The following is a 25,391-nucleotide window of genomic DNA, read 5'->3' as shown; positions in this document are numbered from 1 at the left end:
CGTATAATCACTAATTGTTGGATATAGATCTCTATATTGCCCGTGTACCAAGCACATTAATTATTTTATGAGTATTTCTAATCCCAATCCTCCCCCTGCCACACATATACACTCCATACTTTTCTCTTTCTCTCTTTCTCACTTTCAGTATTTTGGTTAGAGAACATTTAGTGTGTCCTCAAAAATAAAATGGATAAAAATATGACTTTTAACAGAAAAATTAAAAATCTATCACCTGGCCCACAGAATAGTTGATGGAAAAGAAACAAAAGGGGTTCATCCCTGTGCATACTTTGGTCTCCAGGTGGTCTGGGTGAGGGAATGTGGGTAGATCTTACAGGTTGCCCACCCATAAGATCATCCCCCCTGGATGTATGAATAAAAGAATACCCACTAACGATAGGCCATTGGCATCATCTCTATCTCTGAAGGGCATTTCTCAGTGAAGCATAACATTTTTTAACTGGCGTGGTTGTGACCGAAGTTGTAGAGGAAACCAAAATGATCCTTATTTCTGTGTCTTAGGCAGGAGTCACAATGTCATTCACTGCCTTCTGTTACAGCACCTTTCATCAAAAACAAACTCTGCCTCCCTTTCCTGTCTTCTTTGTGTAGCCAAACAGAAGAAAAAAAGCCAAGGAAATTTATGTAATGATGATGATAATAATGATCTCAGTATCTATAGTATTCGAGATACTAAGCAGATACTATATACAAATGTTATTTTTGTTTATTTGTTTGAGCTCTACTGCTTAATACACAAACATTATTTAATTTAATCCATACAACACTATGAGATACTGTTTGAGCAGATTTAAAAAAAAAAAAAAAAGATAGAGATCGGGTATTGTTATGTTGCCCAGGCTGGTCTTGAATTCCTGGGCTCAAGCAATCCTCCTACCTCAGCCTCCCAAAGTGCTGAGATTACAGGCCTGAGCCATTGCATCAGGCTGAGTATACTGTCTTTTCATTTTCTTTTTTCTTTTTTTGAGACAGGGTCTGTCTCTGTCACCAGGGCTGGAATGCAGTGGCACTATCATAGCTCACTGCACCCTCAATCTCCTGAGCTCAAGCAATCCTCCCATGCTTGTGGGGAGAATGATCAGCCTTCCAAGTAGCTGGGACTGTAGGTGCACACCACCATACCTTGCAAACTTTTAAAAGAATTTTTTGTTGTTGTTTTGCAGAGATGGAGTTCTCACTATGTTGCCCAGGCTGGTCTCAAACTCCTGGGCTCAAGCAATCCACCCGCCTCAGTCTCCCAAAGTGTGAGATTACAGGTGTGAGCCACTCATCTCACCCAGCCTGAAGTATATTTTCAGTAAAGGAAATTCAGGGTCAGGGAGGTTAAGTAACTTTCTCAAGGCCCCACAACTAGGAGGTGTGGAGCCAGGATTCAAATTCTGGGCTACCCAACTCCAAGCCTGGTCTTGTTTTACTAGCATATGTTGTTTCTCATCATATCGATTATTGTCCAAAATAAGCTCTAGTAACTGAAATCTAGTTTGCTCTATTATATTGAAATGTGTGAAGCTAAACATGACCCCCAATAATGGGCCAATTAAATCTCCAGCTAGTTCTAAATGAAATTGTTTTCATCACCAGGATGCCCCAGTTAATTCCTCCTGGAGACATATGTTTGCTATTATTAGCCATAGGTTAAGGCATGTTTTAGCTAAAACAGATGGCTGATTTGATATTTCTTAAAGGGAAGATCAGTTTTCTTATCTGTTCAAAAGTAATCAATGTTTTTGTTTTAAAGTCTCTAACAGCCTGAAGCTTTTCCTCTCTCCTAAGAATAGTCCTCATATTTTCAGAAGATCTTTTCAAAATGTTGTGCATTAACAGAATGGAAATAATACATGGAAATTCTTACTCTTTTTTCTTTTTTCTTTGAGACAGGGACTCGCTCTGTTGCTCAGGCTAGTGCAGTGGCGTGATCACTGCTCACTTCAGTCTTGACCTTCCAGGCTCAACTGATCCTCCCACCTCAGCCTCCCAAGTAGCTGGGACTACAGGTGTGAGCCATCACAGCCAGCTAATGTTTGCATTTTTTTGTAGATATGGGGTTTCACCATGTTGCCCAGGGTAATCTCAAACTCCTGAGCTCAAGCAATCCACCCACCTTGGCCTCCCAAAGTACTGGGATTACAGGCGTGAGCCACCCCACCAGGCCCAAATAATACATGGAGATGTTAATGTGAGACACAGGAAAGATATCTGTGTCAGGGCCGTAGAAGTCAGTCGACTTGCTTCATCACAACTAAACCTGGAATTCTGGGCCTTTGTGACTATTCTGTTAAAAGGAGCACTCTGGTAATTAAATACTATAAAAAGCCACAGTGCAGGAAGGAATATGTTCTCTCCTACAGCACATCCATAGAAGGAAAGGGCACTTGAGTATGGCATGTTTAACCAGGAATGAACTATATAGGCAACAATGCAGTATAAAGAAGGCAGGGGATTGTCACTGGAAATGCTGACCTATTGCCTATACCCATTGCTATATAGAAAGTTAGCAGTACCAGGCCTCCAGGTGAGATGGCAGGTTGAACACAGGCATCTATATTCACTTCCTCCTAAACTTCATTGAAACTACAATGAAGGTTTTTTTTTTTTAAGTAGGCATATAAGAATGAGGACATTGGAAGAAGAGACAAAAATAAAGTATTATTTTCACAGAAATACAGATGTTTTTCACAGAAATTCATCTGTTTTTCTTCTACAGAAAAACAGATGAAACAATGATAAATGGCCTTGAAAGGTGAGTCAGTCAGTCATGGGGTCAAATGAGGGCCAGTATAATTTTTGCAGCAGAATTACCCAAAGGCTCAGTACCTTTGGGTACTGAGCATCAAGTACCTCTGGAAGTAGGTAGGAGGATGCTAAAATTGAAAGGATTGGCTGAAATTTTTTGGGAAGTTGTGTCTCAGAAGGGAGTGAAAAACTGATGTGTGTGTTCAGCCTGCCATCCTTACCTGGAGGCCTGGTCCTGCTACATTTTTAGATTCTATGCAGGCAACCGGTCAGCATTCCCAAGGGATAAGCTGGCTCCAAATCTGCTCCCCAGCTTCAAGTATCTGTGTGATTGTCTTTCTTCATCCAAGAAAAGACTGGTCCCTCCCTCCCTCCCTCCCTCCCTCCCTCCCTCCCTCCCTCCCTTCCTTCCTTCCTTCTTTCCTTCCTTCCCTCCCTTCTTCCCTTCCTCCCTCTTTCTCTCTCTCTCTTTCTTATTTCTTTGTTTCTTTTGTTGTTGTTGTTTTAGGACAGGATCTCACTCTGTCACCTAGGCTGGACTGCAGTGGCTCAATCACGGTTCACTGCATCCTTGACCTCCTGGGCTCAAGTGATCCTCTTAGCCTCCCAAGTAGCTGAGACTACAGACACACACCATTATGCCCAGCTAATTTTTTAATTTTTCATAGAGACAAGGTCTCCCTATGTTGCCCAGATTGGTCTCGAATTCCCAGGTTCAAGCAGTCCTCCTGCCTTGGCCTCCCAAAGTGCTGGGATTGCAGGCATAAGCCACCATGCCCGCCCTGGAGTTTTATTTTGTGCAAAGGGAAAAATGGAGCATCCCTGCCCTTGGGGACACCAGGCACAGTTGAAGGCAGTGGAGCCATTCTGCAAACAGGGACAATAGGAGAATATATGCATGCTGGGTACTCAGAACCCCAGCTCTCTTATCCACTGGACCTCCAGAGGTTGATAGCCAGGGTTTCACCCTCTAGGCAGAAGGCAGGGGGCTCTTTCTCTGGGAACTCTAACCAGTAACCGCCCAAAAGGAAAGACTTAAAGATACTGATTATGGAGCTTTCCCAACTGAGCAGTCTGGTCAAATCACTCTGTAGTAAAGTAAAAGGTGACAGGCTTCACCCACAAGCTCAGAGCTTCTAAACATCTTTTTTCTTTTTCTTTCTCTCTTTTTTTTTTTTTTTTGAGACAGAGTCTTGCTCTGTCTCCCAGGCTGGAGTGCAGTGATGCAATCTTGGCTTACTGCAACCTCTACCTCCCAGGTTCAAGCGGTGCTCCTGCCTCAGCCTCCCGAGTAGCTGGAATTACAGGCACCTGCCACCATGACTGGCTAATTTTTGTATTTTTAGTAGAGATGGGATTTCTCCATGTTGGCCAGGCTGATCTCAAACTCCTGACCTCCGGTGGTCTGCCTGCCTCAGCCTCCCAAAGTGCTGGGATTACAGGTGTGAGCCACCCTACCCTATCACCAAACACGTTTTTATTCCTGAGCTTTCAAAATGAGCCAACTCCCAATCCCGGTCAAGATAGAGTAAGCCCACTGTAGCCTTTATCTCCCACTGATTACAACCAGAATCACTGGACAAGATACAAAAAGCAATACCTGGGTATTAAATTAAACAATAGAGATGAGAGTGGAAAGAGAAAAGACTTGGGCTGGGTGTGGTGGCTCACGCCTGTAATCCCAGCACTTTGGGAGGCTGAGGCAGGAGGATGACTTGAGCCCAGGAGTCCAAGACTAGTCTGGGCAACATGGCGAGATTCATCTCTACAAAAAATAAAAGAGAAAACTAGCTAGGCATGGTGGTGCACACCTTTAGTCCCAGCTACTTGGGAAGCTGAGGTGGGAGGATTGCTTGAGCCTGGGAGGTCGAGATCGCACCACTGCATTCCAGCCTGGGCAACAGAGCAAGAACCTGTCTCAAAAAAATAAAAGGAAAGAAAGAAAAGTAAAAACTTGAAGAATGGCTAATGACAAGGAGAATAGCAGTTTCCTTCCTTCCTTCCTTCCTTCCTTCCTTCCTTCCTTCCTTCTTTCCTTCCTTCCTTCTTTCCTTCCTTCCCTCCTTCCTTCCCTTCTTCCTTCCTTCCTTCCTTCCTTTTTTCTTCTTTCCTCTTTTCTCCTTTATCTCCCCAGCTTTGATACAAGTGTGGGCCAAATCAAAGAACTATGTAGCATGCAGAAAGAGCAAAAACTCCAAGAAAAACCCACATTTCTGGCCAAAGGACAAAGAAAGGGGAACCCTTTGAGCTGGAAAGAACAGAATAATTCATGCTTTATTTTTTTTTTTCTGTCTCCTTACTGTCACTGCTTCACCCCGAGGGCAGTCATGTGAAACTGCATGACAATACAGGAAGCTAAACCTCTGAGGGAATCCCATCTTTCTGGCCAGACAACTTCGAAAAGGGGCACTTGGGAGATAAAGAATGCAGGAGAAATCTCAGGAGAAAGCAAAAGAAGAAGATCTCCTAATTCTATATGAAATTACTCAAATCCTGGGCCACCTTCCAGCTGTGCATGTATGAGGCACATTCAAAGAAATATAGCAAGTCTCTGAGAACTGGACTATGATGTAAACCACTGCTCAGTGACTGTGTAGTCTCAGACTAATCTTTGTATGGTGCTCACAAGGGGCAGACCTAAAAGCATAGTAAACACTGAAAACTGAACTGAAAATAGAACCACCTCCCACAGAAGGTGAGACAGAACTTGCAGTCTGAACCTAACCAAGTTGATTGCTGACCAAAACATACAAATAAACCAAAAATCAAACTTCTCCAGAGGATTTTAACAGAATCAGAGTCTCACAACATAACATTCGAAATGTTTGGGATACAATCTAAAGTTGCTCAACATTACAAAGAGCAGAAAAAATCTTAAAAAATTCTTGGGAAGAAAACAATCAACAGATGCCAGCTCTGACATGATCCAAATATTGGAACTATCACACAAAGACTTTAAAGTAGCAATTACAACCATCCTCTGTAAGGTAAAGGTGAATACTCTTGAAATGAATGGAAAGATAGAAGTTATTGACAGAAATAGAAATTATTTTTAAATTAAAATTGCATAACAAAAAATATAATATCTAAAATTTTAAAAGTTACAGCATGGATTCAATAGCAGAACAAAGCTGATGGAGGAGTTGGTGAAATTGAGGAGGAAGAAATATAAATTATCCAACATGAAGAATAGAGAGAAAAAATGTTTTACAAATATTAGACATAACCCCAAGGACCTATGGAAAAATATCAAAAGGTCTGACATTCGTGTCATTAGGACTCCAAAGGGAAAGAAAAAAGTGATTGGTGCAGAAAAAATTTTTGAAGAAATAACAACTGGAAATGTCCCAAATTTGGCAAAAGACACAAATTTTTAAAGAAGCTTGGTGACCTAAATAAAAAACAAACAAAAACCATGCCCAGAACACATTGTAATCAAACTGCTGAAAACAAATATATGAAAAAAAATCTTGAAAGCAACAAGAGAAAAAAACAATGTATTACATTTAGGTAGAACAGTGACTCGAATGACAGCAGATTTCTCATCAGAATTCATGGAGGCAAGAAGATAGCAGAACCAACATCTTTAAAATGCTTAAAGAAAAGAGCTGGCCACCAAGAATTCTAAATCTAGCAAAAATATCCTCCGGGTGAAATGAATTAACTACTAAGAATTTCTGAACAGTTGAGGAAAATCTTTAAAATGAAAGACAGAAATCAAAACAAAAGTAGAAGAAAGGAAACACACTATATAGCAAAAGACTTCCAAAAACTCTCATTAGTATCCTTAGATAAAAGATAATATTGAAATTATAAAACAAGAGCATAATTCTACAATAAAAAAGAAACAAAAATGAAAAAAAAACCTTTTTTAAAATTTTATTGTTATTTATTTATTTATTTATTTTTTAGACAGAGTCTTGCTCTTTCACCCAGGCTGGAGTACAGTGGCACAATCGTGGCTCACTGCAAACTCTGCCTCCCAACTTCAAGCAATTTTTGTGCCTCAGTCCCCTGAGTAGCTGGGATTACAGGCACGCACCACCATGCCTAGCTAATTTTTGTATATTCAGTAGAAATGGGGTTTCACCATGTTGTCCAGGCTGGTCTTGAACTCCTGTCCTCAAGTGATCCACCCACCTTGGCCTCCCAAGGTGCTGGGATTACAGGCGTGAGCCACTGCACCCGGCCTGAAAACCTTAATAGAAGTGTGGGAAGACAGACTTGAGGAAATTTCCCAGCAATCTGAGCAACAGGAAAATAAATGGGAAATAGAATAGGAAAAGAAGAATTAGAGGACTAGACTAGAAGTTCTAATTTGAAAAACAGAAATTCTGGAAAGAGAGAATAGAGCAAATAAAACAGAGAAGAAGGAATTATTTCTAAAAAATAAAATATTACCAGAATGAAAAGACATGAGTTTACTATTTGAGAGAGCACCTGAGTGCCCAACCTAATGGATGAAAATAGATCATACTGCAGCACATAATTGTGAAATTTCTCAACACCCAGGAAAAGAGAAGAACCTACAAATTCTGCATGAGGAAAAGGGGTCATGAAGGATTAGGCATCAATGCTTTAGACATTAGCAGTTAACATTACCAGTAACAATAGAAGTTGGAAGGCAACAGAATAATTCCTTCAAAATTGTGAATGAAAAATTTTCCCAACTGGATTATACTCAGCTAAACTCACAATCAAGTATAAAAGTAAAATAAGTACAAGTTTTCAGATATGCAAGTCTGAAACAATTTATTTCCCATGCACTCTTTGTCAGAAATGATTGAAGATTGCATTCTATCACAAAAAGGAAAAGTATTCATAGTTTACTAGAGGCTCAACTGTGAATAGCATGAACATAGTGTAGTAATACAGATACTGAATATTGATTATAATTCTATTGGGAAGACAGTGGATGGGGATAGTAGTTATGTGGCAGGGACAGAGGGATGAAGGAGGCTAAAATCTCATCTTCCATAGTGGGATGTCAACAGAAATAATTGAAACTGAAAAATCAAGAAGTAGCCACTCAAAGCATACTATTGAGAATCATAGAGTAAATATTTCAATAATCTGCTAAACTATATTAAATTGATATATTCAACTGCCTCTCAGGCCAGGCACAATGTCTCATGCCCATAAGCCCAGCACTTTGGGAGGCCAAGGTGGGTGGATCGCTTTGAGCTCAGTAATTCAAGACCAGCCTGGGCAATATGGCAAAATCCTGTCTCTACAAAAAAATACAAAAAGTTAGACAGGTATGGTGGTGCATGCCTATAGTACCAGCTACTTGGGAGGCTGAGGTTGGAGGATCACTTGAGCTTGGGAGGCAGAGATTGCAGTGAGCCAAGATCATGCTACTGCACTCGAGCGTGGGTGACAGAGCAAGACTCCATGGAAGGAAAAATGGGGATGAATTGTTTTTAAATAACAAACCTGTAGAGATAATTGACTTTTTAAACCGTGGGTCTGCATAACTTTGACAACTACAAACCTTTTTCTAAAAATTAAGCTAGCAGTACCTTGACATGGCCACTAAATTCAGGAGCGCTATCCTCAGCATTCAATTGTTTTCATTGTTCCATTTCACTCCTCTGCAAGAAGTAACTTACAATAATCAAACTCACAAAGAGAGCGCTGTTAAAACCAGAATGGCAATTTATTAATTTATGATGTGAAAGAAAACTGCGATTTTGACCAAATATTTGCTTACTGTGCCAAGAATGATATTTGGTAAATAATATATTCAATAAATACTTGTCTAAGACTTGTTTTACTGATTAGTACATTATTTTTAAAAAAAAATTTTTTTAAAGAGAAAGGATCTCACTGTGTTGTCCAGGCTAGTCTCAAACTCGTGGGCTCAAGCGATCCTCCTGTCTCAGCTTCCCAAAGCACTGGGATGACAAGCATGAGCCATTGCACCTGGCCTTGTTAGCACATTATTTTATGCAAATATATGATGAGAAAAAAAGTATTATTAAAAAGTTGCCTTTTGAGCACAGAGCCAGGTCAAGGAGGCAGTTAGATCACCTTCATGGTGGCCATGACACACCCATTTCTGTTGGAGGAATGGGCTGGTCTTCAAACTGTTCTCTCCTCTGCTTGTGGGTTAGGACACCTCATGGGCAGGGCTTGGATGGTGCTGCCTTTTCACCTCATTGACCCTCCCTTCATCTGCCCCATTGCTGACCTGTGCCCTACAGAGCTCTCTTGCCACCTTCCACAGGGCAACAGCTGTATCTGGGAACCATTCTATTTCAGGAGTGGGTAATTTTGTCAGATGCAATAATGGCAGAGTGGTTGTATATTTCTAAGTGTTCTTGCCGATAGGGATGTAAACTGAAGTATTTATGGGTGAAATGACATTATATCTGGATTTGCTTAAAATATTCCAGGGGAAAAAAAAGCAGGGGATAGAAAAGAGACAGATGAAACAAAATTGATTAAATTGTTCATGATTATTGAAGTTGGCTGCATAGGAGATCAATTTTGCTATTTTCTTTACTTTTGTGTATATTAGAAAGTTTCCATAATAAGAAGATAACAAACACAAAATAAAATGAAACAATGGACTCTTTAAAATGTTTTTAATGAGAGCTAAGCTATGAGGACACAAAAGCATAAGGAGGACACAAAAGCATAAGAATGACACAATGGACTTTGGGGACTTGGGGGAAAGGGTGAGAGGGTGGTGAGAGATAAAAGACTACACATTGGGTACTGTGTACACTGCTTGGGTGATGGGTGCACCAAAATCTTAGAAATCACCATTAAAGAACATAGTCATGTAACCAAACACCACCTGTTCCCCAAAAACCTATTGAAATAAAAAAAAAATTCAATTTGCAATGGCTCTGCAGTCTGGCTTTTTCATCGTGTCATGGCCCCATAAAGAAGTAGCATTTGTGCTACACCTTGAAGGAAGTAGAATTGGTATGTATGAGAAGGAGAAAAAAATAATAAAAATGTTTTTAAAATTATCATTGAGTAGAATTCCTCCTTCTTTAACGTTATTGCTGTTTTTATTGTTATATTTCACAGAAATACATATTCTGCCTAGAAAAGAAAACTGAACTGCTGTTGATGGTTAAAATGGCAGACAAAAATATTGGTTTAAAAAATTATATAAGTTAGGCCCGGCATAGTGGCTCACACTTGTAATCCCAGCGCTTTGGGAGGCCGAGGCAAGAGACTTGAGCCTGGAAAGTTGAGGCTGCAGTGAGCCATGATCACATCACTGCACTCTAGCCTGGGTAACAGAGCAAGACCCTGCCTCAGAAAAAAAAAAACAACTTTATATTACACATAAAATATAATTTATAATATAATTATATTATATATAATGTAAAAAGTTTTTGACATCTCAAAAACCCTAAAATGCTAAAGAAGGAAAAATGGATTTTCTGAATAACATTATCATTAAAAATTTAGGAGAGTAGTGTTGCAGGAAGTCAAGGACCCCAAACGGAGGGACCGGCTGAAGCCATGGTAGAAGAACGTGGATTGTGAAGATTTCATGGACATTTATTAGTTCCCCAAATTAATACTTTTATAATTTCTTATGCCTGTCTTTACTGCAATCTCTAAACATAAATTGTAAAGATTTCATGGACACTTATCACTTCCCCATCAATACCCTCGTGATTTCCTATGCCTGTCTTTACTTTAATCTCTTAATCCTGTCAGCTGAGGAGGATGTATGTCGCTTCAGGACCATGTGATAATTGCGTTAACTGCACAAATTGTACAGCATGTGTGTTTGAGCAATATGAAATCTGGGCATCTTGAAAAAAAAACAGGATAACAGCAATTGTTCAGGGAATAAGAGAGATAACCTTGAACTCTGACCGCCAGTGAGCCAGGTGGAACAGAGCCATATTTCTCTTCTTTCAAAAGCAAATGGGAGAAATATTGTTGAATTCTTTTTCTCAGCAAGGAACATCCCTGGGAAAGAATACACGCCTGGAGGTATAGGCCTATAAATGGCCCCCTCAGGTGTGCCTGTCTTTTATGGTCAAAGCTGTAGTGGTGAAACAGACCCCAGTCTCCCATAGCGCTCCCAGGCTTATTAGGAAGAGGAAATTCCTACCTAATAATTTTAGTCAGACCGGTTGCTCTCAAAACCCTGTCTCCTGATAAGATGTTATCAATGACAATGGTGCCCGAAACTTCATTAGCAATTTTAATTTCACCCCGATCCTGTGGTCCTGTGATCTCGCCCTGCCTCCACTTGCCTTGTGATATTCTATTACCTTGTAAAGTACTTGATGTCTGTGACCCACACCTATTCGCACACTCTCTCCCCTTTTGAAAGTCCCTAATAAAAACTTGCTGGTTTTTGCGGCTTGCAGGGCATCACGGAAACTACTGACATGTGATGTCTCCCCCGGACGCCCAGCTTTAAAATTTCTCTCTTTTGTACTCTGTCCCTTTATTTCTCAAACCGGCTGATGCTTAGGGAAAACAGAAAACAACCTATGTGACTATCAGGGCAGGTTCCCCGATAGAGTAGGATTCCTAATAAAATCTATCTGACCACTTCACACAAAACTTTACTTATCCATGAATAAAATATATCTAGTTAATTGATGAATGTTGGCAAACTCTCCCTTTTGTTTTTCCAGAGGCCGTTTCTCTATAGTAAAGAAATGCATTCACAAAGCTACCCGCAAAGATGTGGCTGTGAAATTTGTTAGCAAAAAAATGAAGAAGAAAGAACAGGCTGCCCATGAGGCTGCCCTGCTTCAGCACCTACAGCACCCCCAGTACATCACTCTCCATGACACCTATGAGTCCCCCACATCCTACATCCTGATCTTGGAACTGTAAGTACAGACACCATCTCTCCAAAGTGGCCCCCATCCATTTGGGTTAGCTCTTGCCCACAATTAATGGAAAAGACAGTTACGTTTTATACAAGGTCCTATCATTTGCAAAGTGCTACATATAACATGCACTCTCTCCCCCATTTTATAATCAATGTCATTTCCATTTCAAAGATTAAAAAATCATAATAGGGATAAGAGAAGTCCTTAAAACTAGCTCCTTAAGACAAGAATGGAGAAGCTGGGACTTGAACCCATATCTCTCTCACTTCCATGTTTATTTTCTTTCTATTATGGACTCGGGCTGGGCAGGAATTTGGGAAGAGCTTGTGGACAGTAGGCTGATTGACAGGGTGGAGTCGAAAGAGGGGGCTCTGTATGTCAGTTCGCCACCATAGCAACTCCAGTCTACCACCCAAAAAAATTCCTTCTAGGGGACAGCCTTACCTTCAAAACATTCCACTCATTCCAGATTTTCTAGGGACTTAGGCAACCATATACGTGACCCCTAGAATGGATGTAATAAAGCAATAATGTCCCATTCTCCCCACCACTACCCCAGGCTAAGAAGAGACAGTATGTTCTGTGGTTTAGATAAATATCACAGAGATTAAAGAGAACAGAGTCTTTTCAGAAGTGATACAAGTAACAGAAATGTGATCAGATTGGTGCTAATGAGGTCCTTGGCCTAGACAGGAGACAGACATTTCCGCCAAAGACCATTCTTGCGTATGGCTCCACAAGAACCCGTTTTCAGTAGAGAAGTGCCTGCATTTTCAGCTTTTCAACTAACATGTTAGTCCGGCTCTTGCGTGCTTGTTAGTCTAGGTGTGTGTGTACGGGATGTTTGAGTCAGTAACTTGTCACAAATTTATTTATGATACAATAAGAAAGCAAAAATGCAAACAAGTTTGGCTATTTTTAAAATCAACTGGAAAAAAAAAAAAAACAGAGGGGACAAAACCTGTGCTGCTAGCATCTGTAATCCTTTTGTGAAACTTAAACTTTATGTAGTTAAGTAGTTGGTAGTTTGTCACTTTAGACTTAACAGACTTAACAGTCTCTTTCAGAGCCTGACCTGTTTGTAGGGAACCTCCTAACTCAAAAGGCATATTCTATTGGTAGTGAACTATACTTGTCCACAGATGACATCTGCGCTTGTTCCAATGCAAGGTATTGTCACTGTGTACCAGGTTGAGTTCAGCTGACCCAGAACTTCTGCCCCTTCAGACTTGCCGACTGCTGTTTCAAGGGAAGGTGCTGATATTGGGCTACTGCAGTGCAATGGAAAGAAGCTGCTCTTGGAATGAGGAATCTGGGCTCACGTCCCAGCTCTGTGATTTGAAGCAGAATACTTAGTTTGCTAGGGCCCCGGGTCCTCATCTGTGAAGACTGAAATTCCTCCAACTTCCCAGAGATGTTGCAGGGATTAAGCTAGATGAATAGTGGGTTGAACTAGTTTAGCAAACATTTACTGAGCACTCGCTATGCACCAACCACCATCCAGACCAGGGTCAGAGCCGGGGGAACAAAGTTATAGTTATAAGGGTAGTTTATAGGAGGCAGAGGTATAGTTTATAGGGGGAAAAGGGCTGGGCACGATGGCTCACGCCTGTAATTCTAGCACTTTGAGAGGCCGAGGTGGGAGGATCACTTGAGGTCAGGAGTTCGAGACCAGCCTCGCCAACATGGTGAAACCCCATCTCTACTAAAAATACAAAAATTAGCTGGGTGGCTGGGCGCAGTGGCTCACGCTCGTAATCCCAGCACTTTGGGAGGCTGAGGTGGGCGGATCATGAGGTCAGGAGATCGAGACCATGGTGAAACCCCGTCTCTACTAAAAATACAAAAAATTAGCCGGGCGTGGTGGCGGGCGCCTGTAGTCCCAGCTACTCAGAGAGGCTAAGGCAGGAGAATGGCGTGGACCTGGGAGGCGGAGCTTGCAGTGAGCCGAGATTGCGCCACTGCACTCCAGCCTGGGCAACAGAGCGAGACTCTGTCTCAAAAAAAAAAAAAAAAAAAATTAGCTGAGCGTGGTGGCGGGCACTTGTAATCCCAGCTACTCGGGAGGCTGAGGCAGGAGAATTGCTTGAACCCAGGAGGCGGAGGTTGCAGTGAGCCAAGATCACACCACTACACTCCAGCCTAGGCGACAGAGTGAGACTCCATCTCAAAAAAATAAATAAATAAAAAATAAGGGGAAAAGATATAGTTTTTGCCCTCGAGGAGTTACAAGTCTAATGAGGAAGACCAATAGATAGATAGATGGATGATTTTAATATAACATGATAAATACTAAGAAAGAAATGCATGTATTGGAGAAGACTGCTGTGAGAACATAGGTGCTTGGTTGGACTTGAAGTTCAGGGAAAGTCTGTGGAGAGGCAGTGCCTGAGCTAACCCCTGTGCTGGATCTCATTATCCTGTTACGCTTATTTGGCAAATGCTTATGCTGCCAATTATGTGACGGTGGCCTCCCCTTAGGTGGTCACCAGAATTGCTGGGATAGCCTTTCTTTACCAGGCAACTGAGATTTGGATTCCCTAGTCTAGAGTAGGATGTGGGTATCTGCCTTATCCAAAAGCTCTAAAGGTGAACTTGGTGGCTAAGACTCTCTCACTTGGAGCAGTGCTGCTGTTAATTGCTCCCTTAATGACTCCAAGAAGTTCAGGGGAATACATTTAACAAGCCCAATCCTACTCCACTCTACTCTGATCACTCTTACCTCACCCTTAGCAGGGTCAGAGGAAAGCAAAAGAGGCTTGCATGGGTTCTAGCCTTTGCTCCTGTCAGGGAAAGTAGAAGACACCAGTGAGAAGGAGCAAGCTAGAGGGGAAGAGGGAAACTTGGACAGGGGGATTTCAGCTATAACTGAAAGTCATTTCTGACCCTGCATCAGGCTTCTCTGCATGGGCGTTTCCTGGGGATGTGCCTTTAACAACTCAATGCACACTAAAGAATACCTGACATTTGGTAACTCCTTGCTGTAAGAGGACAGAGGGTGGCTGAGAATAGCTACCATTTATTTAGCACTTACCTATGCTACCAATTATGCTTAAATGCTTCATCGTCTCACTCCATCCTTGCACGATCCTCATAATCAAAGAGGTGAATAGTAATACTCACCTACTATAAGATAATATTAATTCATTATATTATATTAATATAATGAATAATAATTGTTATTATATTGTTGCTGTTCTTATTCCCACTTTAAAGATGGTTCACTTTGGTGAAACCAAAACACAGAGTTCAAATGACTTGCTCCCAGCCTTTAGCAGGTAGGTAACAGAACCAGGATTCAAATCTGGGTCTGGATGGCTCCATATACCATGTTCTCAATCACAGTTCTCAAGGTTGGAAAAGTTGCCCAGAAGGCAAAGGATTCAAAAAGGGATCAAGAGCTGGGCACGGTGGCTCATGCCTGTAATCCCAGCACTTTGGGAGGCCCAGGCGGGTGGATCACTTGAGACTAGGAGTTCGAGACCAGCCTGGCCAACATGGCAAAACTCTGTCTCTACTAACAATACAAAAATTAGCTGGATGTGATGGCACACACCTGTAATCCCAGCTACTTGGGAAGCTGAGACATCAGAATTGCTTGAACCTGGAGGCAGAGGTTGCAGTGAGCTGAGATCATGCCACTACACTCCAGTCTAGGCGAAAGAGAGACTTTGTCTCAAAAACAAAACAAACAAACAACAACAACAACAAAAAGGTGGTGGGGTGGGGGAGAGGAAGAGAATCAATAATGCAAAGAACCAACTTTGCCTACTTTCTGTTTTCCCCAACTCAAAACTGACAAATGAAGGTAGTTTGGCTAGGCATAGTGGCCTCCTCCGGAAATCCCAGCTATGTGAGAGGCCAAAGCAAGAGGATCACTTGAGTCCAGGAGTTCGAGGCTGCAGTGAGCTATGATTGTGCCACAGCATTCCAGCCTGGGCAGCACAGTGAGACTTCATCTCTAAAATTAATGTTAAAATAAAATTAAGAAGTACTTTGCAAAACACATGTGGGGCTGTTTGCAGCCACTAGGTTATGGTTAATCAGGATATTGCTGAAGTATCTCTTGGTGAAGGCTTTCTTAGCAATCGAACCTCTTAAATGGGTGTCACAACTTTTTTGTTGTGTGCAATTTTCAGAGTTAATGAAGGAGAATGTTTCTTAAACAAGGTTATACACACTCCCTGCAGTACACCATATTTGTAAATATATTTATTTTAGTTCTGAATGTTACAATAACTTTAGGCTGTAACTAAATATGCATGTGTTGCACATTTGGTCTTCATGTATAACAAGAAGTATGAGAGAGCTTAGAGATCTTACTGATTTGTACATGTGTTATTTTTCTATTTCTTCATTTCAAACATATTTCCTTTGCCTTTCCCTGCCTACTTTCAGGATGGATGATGGCCGGCTCTTAGACTACCTTATGAATCATGATGAACTGATGGAGGAAAAAGTAGCTTTCTATATCCGAGACATCATGGAGGCTCTGCAGTACCTTCACAACTGCAGGGTTGCACATTTGGACATAAAGGTAATAAGAAGTGGCAACCTGCCGGGCACGGTGGCTCATGCCTGAAATCCCAGCACTTTGGGAGGCTGAGGCGGGCGGATCACGAGGTCAGGAGATCGAGACCATCCTGGCTAACACGGTGAAACCCCGTCTCTACTAAAAATACAAAAAAATTACCCGGGCGTGGTGGCGGACGCCTGTAGTCCCAGCTACTCGAGAGGCTGAGGCAGGACAATGGCGTGAACCTGGGAGGTGGAGCTTGCAGTGGGCCAAGATCGCGCCTGGACGATAGCGAGACTCTGTCTCAAAAAAAAGAAGTGGCAACCTTGCAGGGAATACCTTAAATGGCCAAGTCCAACTTACCAGTCATTACTCATAAGGAATATAAATTCAAATTCATTGTATTTACTTAGAGTAGAATATTATGACTTTTTTTTTTTGAGACCGAGTCTGACTCTGTTGCTGAGGCTGGAGTGCAGTGGTGCTATCTCGGCTCACTGCAACCTCCACCTCCCAGGTACAAGCGATTCTCCTGCCTTAGCCTCCCGAGTAGCTGGGATTATAGGCACTCACCACCACGCCCAGCTAATTTTTGTATTTTTAGTAGAGACAGGGTTTCATCATGTTGGCCAGGCTGGTCTTGAACTCCTGACCTCAAGTGATCTGCTCGCCTTGGCCTCCCAAAGTGCTGGGATTACAGGCATAAGCCACCACATCCATCCCATTATGACTATTTTTTTTTTTTTCTGAGATGGAGTCTCACTCTGTCGCCCAGGCTGGAGTGCAGTGGCATGATCTCAGCTCACTGCAACCTCCGCCTCCCAGGTTCAAGCAATTCTCTGCCTCAGCCTCCTAAGTAGCTGGGATTACAGGCACCCACCACCACACCTGGCTAATTTTTTTGTATTTTTAGTAGAGATGGGGTTTCAACATCTTGACTAGGATGGTCTCGAGCTCCTGACCTTGTGATCCACCCACCTTGGCCTCCCAAAGTGCTGGGATTACAGGCGTGAGCCACCGTGCCCGGCCTCCTCATTATGACTATTAAAGAGAATCTGGGTTGTCACACAATTTAAGTGTATCATCCGTGAATTAATGATAATATACCAGAGCCACAATGACATCTGGTGTGAGAGAAGGTAGGGAAGTTCTGCCTACCTAATCTAACTTCATAGAAGTAAGCCAACAAATGTCACCTTCTCTTCCATGCTGCTCAGAAAGAAGCCCCTGTTCACCAAAATGAGTAATTTATTATTTCCTTGATTCAATGCAGAAGCAATGTAGTTAAGAAGACATGATTTTCAATGTCAAACAACTTCCCTGAATTGCCACCCAAACTCAAAGTGTAGTAAGCTCAAAATGATCGTTTGAAGTCTCCTATGCAGTTTCCATAGTGCATAGGGAATTTTCCATACACCATAGGCTTTATCAAAGAATAGCATAACTGTGTTTGAATTAATGAGGTCTTTTGAGTAGTCAGAATGGAGGCCTGAACTTCCCTTCTTTTCTTCCTGCTTCCTTGGATCTCTGCAGCCTGAAAACCTGCTCATTGACCTACGGATTCCAGTGCCTCGAGTGAAGCTCATTGACTTGGAGGATGCTGTCCAGATCTCGGGTCACTTCCACATTCACCACCTGCTGGGGAACCCTGAGTTTGCTGCCCCAGAAGTCATTCAAGGCATCCCTGTCTCCCTGGGGACAGACATCTGGAGCATCGGGGTTCTGACATATGTCATGCTGAGTGGGGTCTCACCCTTCTTGGATGAGAGCAAAGAGGAGACATGTATCAATGTATGCAGGGTGGATTTCAGCTTCCCCCATGAATACTTCTGTGGTGTGAGCAATGCTGCCAGAGATTTCATCAATGTGATCTTACAGGAAGATTTTCGGAGGCGGCCCACGGCAGCCACATGCTTACAGCATCCATGGCTGCAGCCCCATAATGGCAGCTACTCTAAGATCCCCCTGGACACCTCGCGCCTAGCATGCTTCATAGAACGCCGCAAGCACCAGAATGATGTGCGGCCTATTCCCAATGTCAAGAGCTACATTGTCAACCGGGTGAACCAAGGGACGTAGCCATCTCCCACCCCTATGGTTTCACATAGAAGTGCAGTGTGAACCAAAGCAAGACTGAATGTGACTGTAAATAATTCTGTTCATCATTTCACTCCGTGCAGTTCTCTGAATTGAGAGATGCACCTCTTAAACCTCGTCAGTGGTTATTCAGGGTCTGAGCAGCAGTAAAAGTCACCCTAAATCCAGGGGCTTTCCAGAAGGTCATTCTGAAGAAATAAAGAGGCAAAGGGTCACAGAAGTGTTCAGAAGAAGGGCAGAGATAAGAACAATATTAGCTGTTAGGAAATTTTAACTGTATCTTCCAAAATGAGTGGTTAACTGGGCAAACCTTAAGCTCATAAGAGTATAAAATTTCTGGCTTTGCTGAAATTTTAAGCAAAAAGTTCTATTTAATGGAGATGTCATGTATATCAACTATTCTGGTTTAGATAACTTAGATATAGTTTCTTAATAGGATAGATAAACACATACAGTATAATATATCCCATTCAGGTTTCAGAGTTTTCTAATATAGAGATATATATATTAAATCAATCACAAGTAACTTTGAGTGCTCCAGTTAAGACAGTAATTTATTTACCGAAGCATTACATTGTTTTGACTAAGCACAATTAGATGACAAGTTTTTTAGAGCATTTTATAAATCTTGTATAGAAATCTTTTACCAGAACCTGTGCATTAAGAGAAAGCAATGTTGCCCTTTTGAATGAGAAAATTTTTTCTGTCAATCACAGGTTATTTGATTAAGATAGGTTCTTTCTGTATATGAAACGCTACCCGCAAATTCACTGGCAGCTCAGAGTTAATCTGGCAAGAAAGCCTGCCAGGAAATAAATTCAAATACAGTATGAGCTGCGGGGATATTTTTGTGTCTACACCAGGTTTGAAATAAGTAAACAAATATAAGAGGTTCATACAAAAGGGCAAATGAAAACCTTTCCTACAGTTCCTATGAACAACGTGCCAACACTTTCTGATTTCTTCTACGGCTGTAGAATACCATCTTTCAGAAAGTTGGCTGGCTTTATTTCTAACTCCTTATTGAAGCTAAGGGGTGCTTACTAAAAGGAGGCAGCCATATAGGCCTTTTAAAGGCCTGGTTCTAAGTCCTTTTTAAAGCCATGGAACAAAACCTGATACATCACCCTAACAGAGCATTAAGTTGTAACTGAGATTGCAATACCTGTCACCACTCAGCCGCTGATAGTTCTCTGAACTAAAAGGACTAATTGTACTTTGAGGCCAATGCTGCTTTCTGGTGTATATTCTCCATACAAGATTATTATTAACTGCTCTTTTTCCCTCTGGTGGAAAAAAAATTAAACCTGGGCATTTCATGGGTTTTCTTTCTTTATTTTTGTTTGTTTGTTTTGGAGGGAGGGAGCTTGTTTTTTGTGTTTGTACATGATCCACCCTTAGTTTTCTAGAATGTGTGCTGAAAATTGCGATTATACAAGTAAGATTTTAAAAATGTAACTCAAGTGTTTGTTCAAATCAGGTTTAATGGTGTTGCTTCTCTCCTATAATGGGATAGAGAAAATTAAAATCACGCAGTACAGAAGTGCAAGAAGAGAATTTATGAAGGATGAATAGAACTACAAACCTATCTAAATGAAAAAGAAATGGTGGAAACTAAGCCTGAACTTTAGCATATAAAAAACACTTATTCCCACAGTGAAAATGTAAAATTAAAAATCATCATCTTTTTTTTCCATTGGTTTCAGACAACTTCCTCATTCACCCTCCACCTCAACCTATCCAAGATTATAGATTGATAAATTAATGGAAAGTATAAGCAATAAGACTAGATAGCACTTAGTATTTTGGGGATTAACCAAATATATGGAAACCGACTCCGACTGTATTTGTTTCTTAGTTTTCAAATGGCCCTGGATCATTAAGCCTCACTCCCTCAGAGGTCTCTCTTGACTAACCCCTATAGTCTTCATTTGGACCTTTATGTATTTACAAACACTCTATGATACAATACATAAAAATTTAAAACATACATTAAACATGTTTACTAAAATTTTTTGAAATGTAAAACATATTTAGTAAAAAAAATTTCAGTAAACATGTTTTCATTGTGTTTAAAAAATTTAAAACATATTTACTAAAAGTCCTTTTAGTAAACATGTTTGCTAAAACCCTTTCAATAAACATGTCTTCATTATGGTATACAGCATAAAAGAGGAAAGCCTGAGCCGGGAGCAGTGGCTCACACCTGTAATCCCAGCACTTTGGGAGGCCGAGGCGGGTGGATCACGAGGTCAGCAGTTCAAGACCAGCCTGACCAACATGGTGAAACCCCGTCTCTACTAAAAATACAAAAAAATTATCTGGGCGTAGTGGTGGGCACTTGTAATCCCAGCAACTTGGGAAGCTGAGGCAGGAGAATCGCTTGAAACCGGAAGGTGGAGGTTGCCGTGAGCTGAGATTGCGCCACTGCACTCTAGCCTGGGCAATAAGAGCAAAATTCTGTCTCGAAAAAAAAAAAAGGAAAGCCTGGCCCATAGGGTTTGTCATGGGACAAACTGTAGACTCTGAGGATTCCCAATATCCATAAAGTCCAGCTTGGCAAGTTCTGTTCTGTCCACTGTGGATGACCTGAATCAAGATCCCCCTGCTGAGCCATTCTGAGTTTTTATAACAAGTTGAGTTTCTGCTTGAGAAGGCCAGGGCCCAGAACAATGGTGTGCAGACCACAGCAGGTGGGGGGAAGGAGGGTATTGTTGAAATTATGTTATGGGGGCAGTTGACAGAATGTTATACAGACCCCAAGCTTTCATATCAGCTTTTACAACAGAGTTGGGAGGATCCAGATGTGGGGTTGCATGGAATTCCCCCAAGTACACATATTTGGGAAGTGAGAAGACAGGAAAGGAGGGACCTAGAAATGAAAAGTAGGATGATTTTGTTAACTAGAGCCAAGGTACAATCATTAGACTAGAATGAACTTAACAGAGGCCCCAAGAGAAAGAGGGTATATTTTATATAGTTTGATAACGGAGGGAAACTAACAGGGAGGCTCCCTGTCTGCAAAGCTCCTGGTCCCTCCCAACAGAGATAAGAGAGTAGTCTTGGTTCGAGAGCTCTCCACAGCAAGTTGGAAATAACAAGGAATCCCAGACGATGAGCCTGGGGAATGTACTTTAGGTTGCTCTGAGGGCAGCCATGGTTAGGGAAGAAGGATCAGGGGCCACTCTTGTTTTGGCAGAGAGATTTATTACTTGGTAGTAAGGAAGAGAGGAGAGAAAAGAAAATGATCCACTTCTATCATTATGATGGTAGTTCACAATGGGAGTGAACTTTCAGTTGAAATGGGAAAAACAAACAATGGTCAAGGTCACAAGTTTCTTTCTTGGCTTATATTCATTGCATAGGGTTTTGAGCTTTTTGTTTTTTGTTTTGTTTTGTAAGGGTGGGATACAGAAAGAATGAAAAGATCAGGGACAACCCATAATAACTTTTAAGAAGTATTAATATAATGATTTCCTACATCTTTTACATTTGTTTCAAGTTAAATAGATATATATCCACTTATAGCTGAATGTGGTAAAATTTTTAAGAAAAAAAATGGTAATGTTGGAGATATCCTTCAGGTCTCTCTCAGCCATAAACAATGTAAGGGGGAGTAGAGGAAGCAGAGGAGAAAGCTAGCTTCACTGCTTTGTGGTCCACAAAGCCTTTATAAATAGTAGTGCCTTTCAGAGGGGAGGATGGGAGATAAAGAAGTTCATCGCATTTAGATGTACTGATATTGCAGCATTTTTTCTTTACTTTAAAATATCTTGTAAATGAAAACATCTGAATATAGGGGTGGGACCAGGAATGTTTGAGTTTCAATCTCAGCTATTCCTGATTCATCTTTTCTTACAGAAAGTCTTCGTTTTTCCTTCCCCAAATGTCCCCATTGGTAAAATGGGAGTTGGGGGATGGGGAAGGAGGGAGGACATTAATCTTACAGGAATGTTGAGAAATAAGCTTGGTGGGGACATCTATAAAATACTTTGATTTTTTTTAAAGTGCTACACACTGCCAGTGTTAAGAATTTTATTGATAGTAACTTTGAACATTCCAGGTTTTCAATATTCACGTCTTTAGATACCATTTATAAACTCATGAGATTAAATTCTGTAAATTGCTTTCAGTTGGAAGTATCAGGTGCTCTTTGTCTAAATGTTATTTGGTCTTAGCCTATAATTTGGATCATTTAAGAGCTTGTCTACTGAAAAGGGTTAGGAGAGCTGATGAAGTCTTATGTCCATAAGCCGTTTTCTCCAGTATTTCTTATGGCAGATGCGAAGAGTAAAATGCCCTCAAAAGCAACTGCTACCTTCCTTCTCAAGCTTTATGCTCTGAAAAAAAGGACAGAGAAGAATCCAACAACCACTTTCTTCACTTGGGAGGGCAGAAGTGAGAAGAAAACATCTTCTCATATCACAATTTATTTTTCACAGTCTCACAGGAATCTAAGAGACAAATTAAATGCACAGGCAAATTAAATGCATAGAAATGAATTGGACTGCTCCTTTTTGGAGGACAAACTTTGAATCTTTTTTTTTTTTTAGGTGGTTAGGTCTTTCAGGAGTTGCATATTTGCTATCCCATAACCTCCATGATTAGAGCCCATGAGTTAGGCATTACTTTTTTCTTGCCTCTGTGGAAGAGCATGGCAATTTAGATTTGTGAGAATATGAGGGAGCAAATATGATATAAACTAAATTTGGCATTAACTAAAGCTTTGTCCCATGCATTTAATACAGGAGGAAATAATTTTGTACATAAGAGGTCTTCGTAGTAGGGCAAAGGTCAAACTCACCATGTCCTTATTCAGTGTGGTCAATGAATTGTGCTGGATGAGTTTCGAGGAATGTAGACCTTCTTCCTTTCTCTCCTGGGTCGCACCTCTGTGGAGTCTGGGTTAGACAAACGCAATATGTGACCTTTCAGTGAATTTATTTATAAAACTGCACCTTGATTTTTCTTCACTATTTAAAGCCTAGGGATGATTTGATGATGAATGATTAAACCCAGGGTGGGCTTTGAGACCATAGAGCTCACACACGCTCCATCAAGAAAAGGAAAGCTACTATGTTAATATTTATTTTCTAAAAATAGTAAGGCTCTCAGTTGTTTCATTAATTGTAAAGGGTTAAAAAGGGCTGAATTTGTTTATAGTACTAAATGTTTTTAATAGGAAATTTACTCACATAAAAAATTTATGCAGAAGTAGTAGAACACAGATTATCATAAGAACATATTTTCTATGAAAGGCATTTCTTCCTCATTTTCAATAAATATAAAGAAGTTAGAGGAGAGGAAAAAGCAATCAATCTAAGACAACTTTTCATCTTTGAGGGACATTATGATAAGCCTGAAATTAATACGCACAGGCTATTGCATTTTTCTGTGAGAAATGTGCCCCTTTGCTGTGAGATTCTAAAATGTGTTCAGATTTAGTTTTTATTCAAATGATCAAGATAACGCATTAGTTAGATAACTGCTATTTCAGATAGTGAGGTTAGCTGAGAAAAGGGAGCATGGTAGAAGAAATGCAAATAACAATTCTTGGAATGCTAACTCCTGAGGCTTATTTTAACCAAGCAAATTTGTTGGCCCAGGGATGGCCAGCATAGGAGTTTCCATCAATACCTGACTTCCATCAAGAACTGGATCCATATTCTGGAGTATTACAGAGACTGTTACTATGACCTCAAAGACTGTGGCTACGAATCTGAAGTTAACAAGACATACATCTTCTCTTACTAACTTAAGCCATATCTGTCATCTCTATGTTTGATTTTTCTGACCCTGGTGCTTTTACTTCTGTTTCTGCCAAACTTCAGCCTACTCTATGGGGAAGGTGAGTAAAACTAGTAGTTAGAACAAATATGAAGACTGTGAAAAAAACTAAACATACTCTTCAGAATGAGATCCTGTTCAGAGAACAGTAGTGATCAAAGTGCAAACTGTTGGAAAATACGGATATATGTACATCTGTACATGTATATAGTGTATAATATGTATGTATATGTTATTGCTCATATGCAGAAATCTATCCATTTGCAGACAGCCCAGGTGGGTCAATTTTTCTAATAGAAAACCATTTAGGGCCATTCAAAACCATTAGGGCTAATTTGTGGAGATGAATTCTACTCATTCTGGAATTAATTTGCTGTCTTTTGACATCCACGAAGCCAAACTAACAAAGTGTGAAACACAAAGGGGCCATCATTTAGGTTATTCTGTTTATCTAGACTTATAACTATCTTTATATTTGAACTATTAATAGTCGATTTGCAAACTGTATTGGCATCTCTTGGTTTTGAGTGACCCCTGCCTCCACCCAAGTCTTTTGAGAATTTGGAGTGGGCTTCACTGGCCATTCAGACAAAGGGCCTTATTCATAAGTGGACAGGTTTCCCCATAGGGACCATCACACATATACATATAAGTACATACTTCCATCAGGCTTGTAACAATTGATTTAAAATCACTCCACAGTATTGATAAATAGCTCTATATTTTCAAGGTGCAGAAGAATTCCACAGCCTTAATTATTTCAGTGTCTTGCTGGTCTGCCTTAAGTGTATCTTCTGGGTTTTTGGTTGTTTTATTATTTTTAAATTTTTCTGCTGTTGTTCATTTTGTATGCACACAATGTCGTTTTGTAAAGGTAGGTTGTAAATATTTTATTTGTAAGTCAAAATCACTCATGTGTAATGTTGTAAAGTGATGACCTGCTGTCTTGTTACTGCTACAGTAAATGTTATAAGTTATGGATGAAACTTCAAAATGTACATCTCACATGTTATGCATTCCTATAAATATACTATACTAAAGATACTATATGGTCGTCTCTTTTTTCCTAATTAAACCTGTGTTCAAAGAAAAGAGTAATTTTTTTTTTCTTTCTCCAAATATACAAAAGACTTTGAAAAGGTAAAAATATCACAGGATTATTACAACACGTTTGGCCCAGGATTTTAGAGAGAAAGCAACAATTTTGTGCCCTAGAGTATTCTAAGGCATTTACCCAAAAATGCCAAGGAAACCTCAGGGCCAGGTGTGGTGGCTAGCACCTGTAAATCCCAACACTTTGAAAGGCCAAAGTGGAAGGATCTCTTGAGCCCAGGAGTTTGACACCAGCCTGGACAAAATAAAGAGACACCCACCTCCCCCTAACCCCCCACATATTAAAAAAT

The 25,391-nt window shown here is 40.7% G+C and overlaps 1 protein-coding gene across 11 annotated transcripts in view; it reads left to right on the top strand.

Annotated features, from left to right (window-relative positions):
• KALRN (kalirin RhoGEF kinase) overlaps positions 1-25,138 on the top strand; it is a 695,573-nt gene extending 670,435 nt beyond the window's left edge. For 9 of the 11 annotated variants that reach the window (XM_032149957.2, XM_032149956.2, XM_032149954.2 and 6 more), the window contains 3 exons: positions 11,385-11,585; positions 15,987-16,125; positions 17,638-21,143. In XM_032149957.2, coding sequence (XP_032005848.1) covers positions 11,385-11,585; positions 15,987-16,125; positions 17,638-18,183 — 886 coding nt within the window. In that variant the 3' untranslated portion in view covers positions 18,184-21,143. Of the gene's footprint in view, positions 1-11,384; positions 11,586-15,986; positions 16,126-17,637 lie in introns of all 11 variants that reach the window. The other 2 variants (XM_032149952.2, XM_032149972.2) reach the window with 1 other exon arrangement.
• The last annotated feature ends 253 nt before the right edge of the window (positions 25,139-25,391 follow it).

This window comes from Hylobates moloch, unplaced genomic scaffold, assembly GCF_009828535.3.
Source record: "Hylobates moloch isolate HMO894 unplaced genomic scaffold, HMol_V3 SCAFFOLD_4, whole genome shotgun sequence".
Classification (NCBI taxonomy): domain Eukaryota; kingdom Metazoa; phylum Chordata; class Mammalia; order Primates; family Hylobatidae; genus Hylobates; species Hylobates moloch.
The sequence above is the reverse complement of the archived record's forward strand: the minus strand, read 5'-3'. Positions and strand labels throughout refer to the sequence as shown.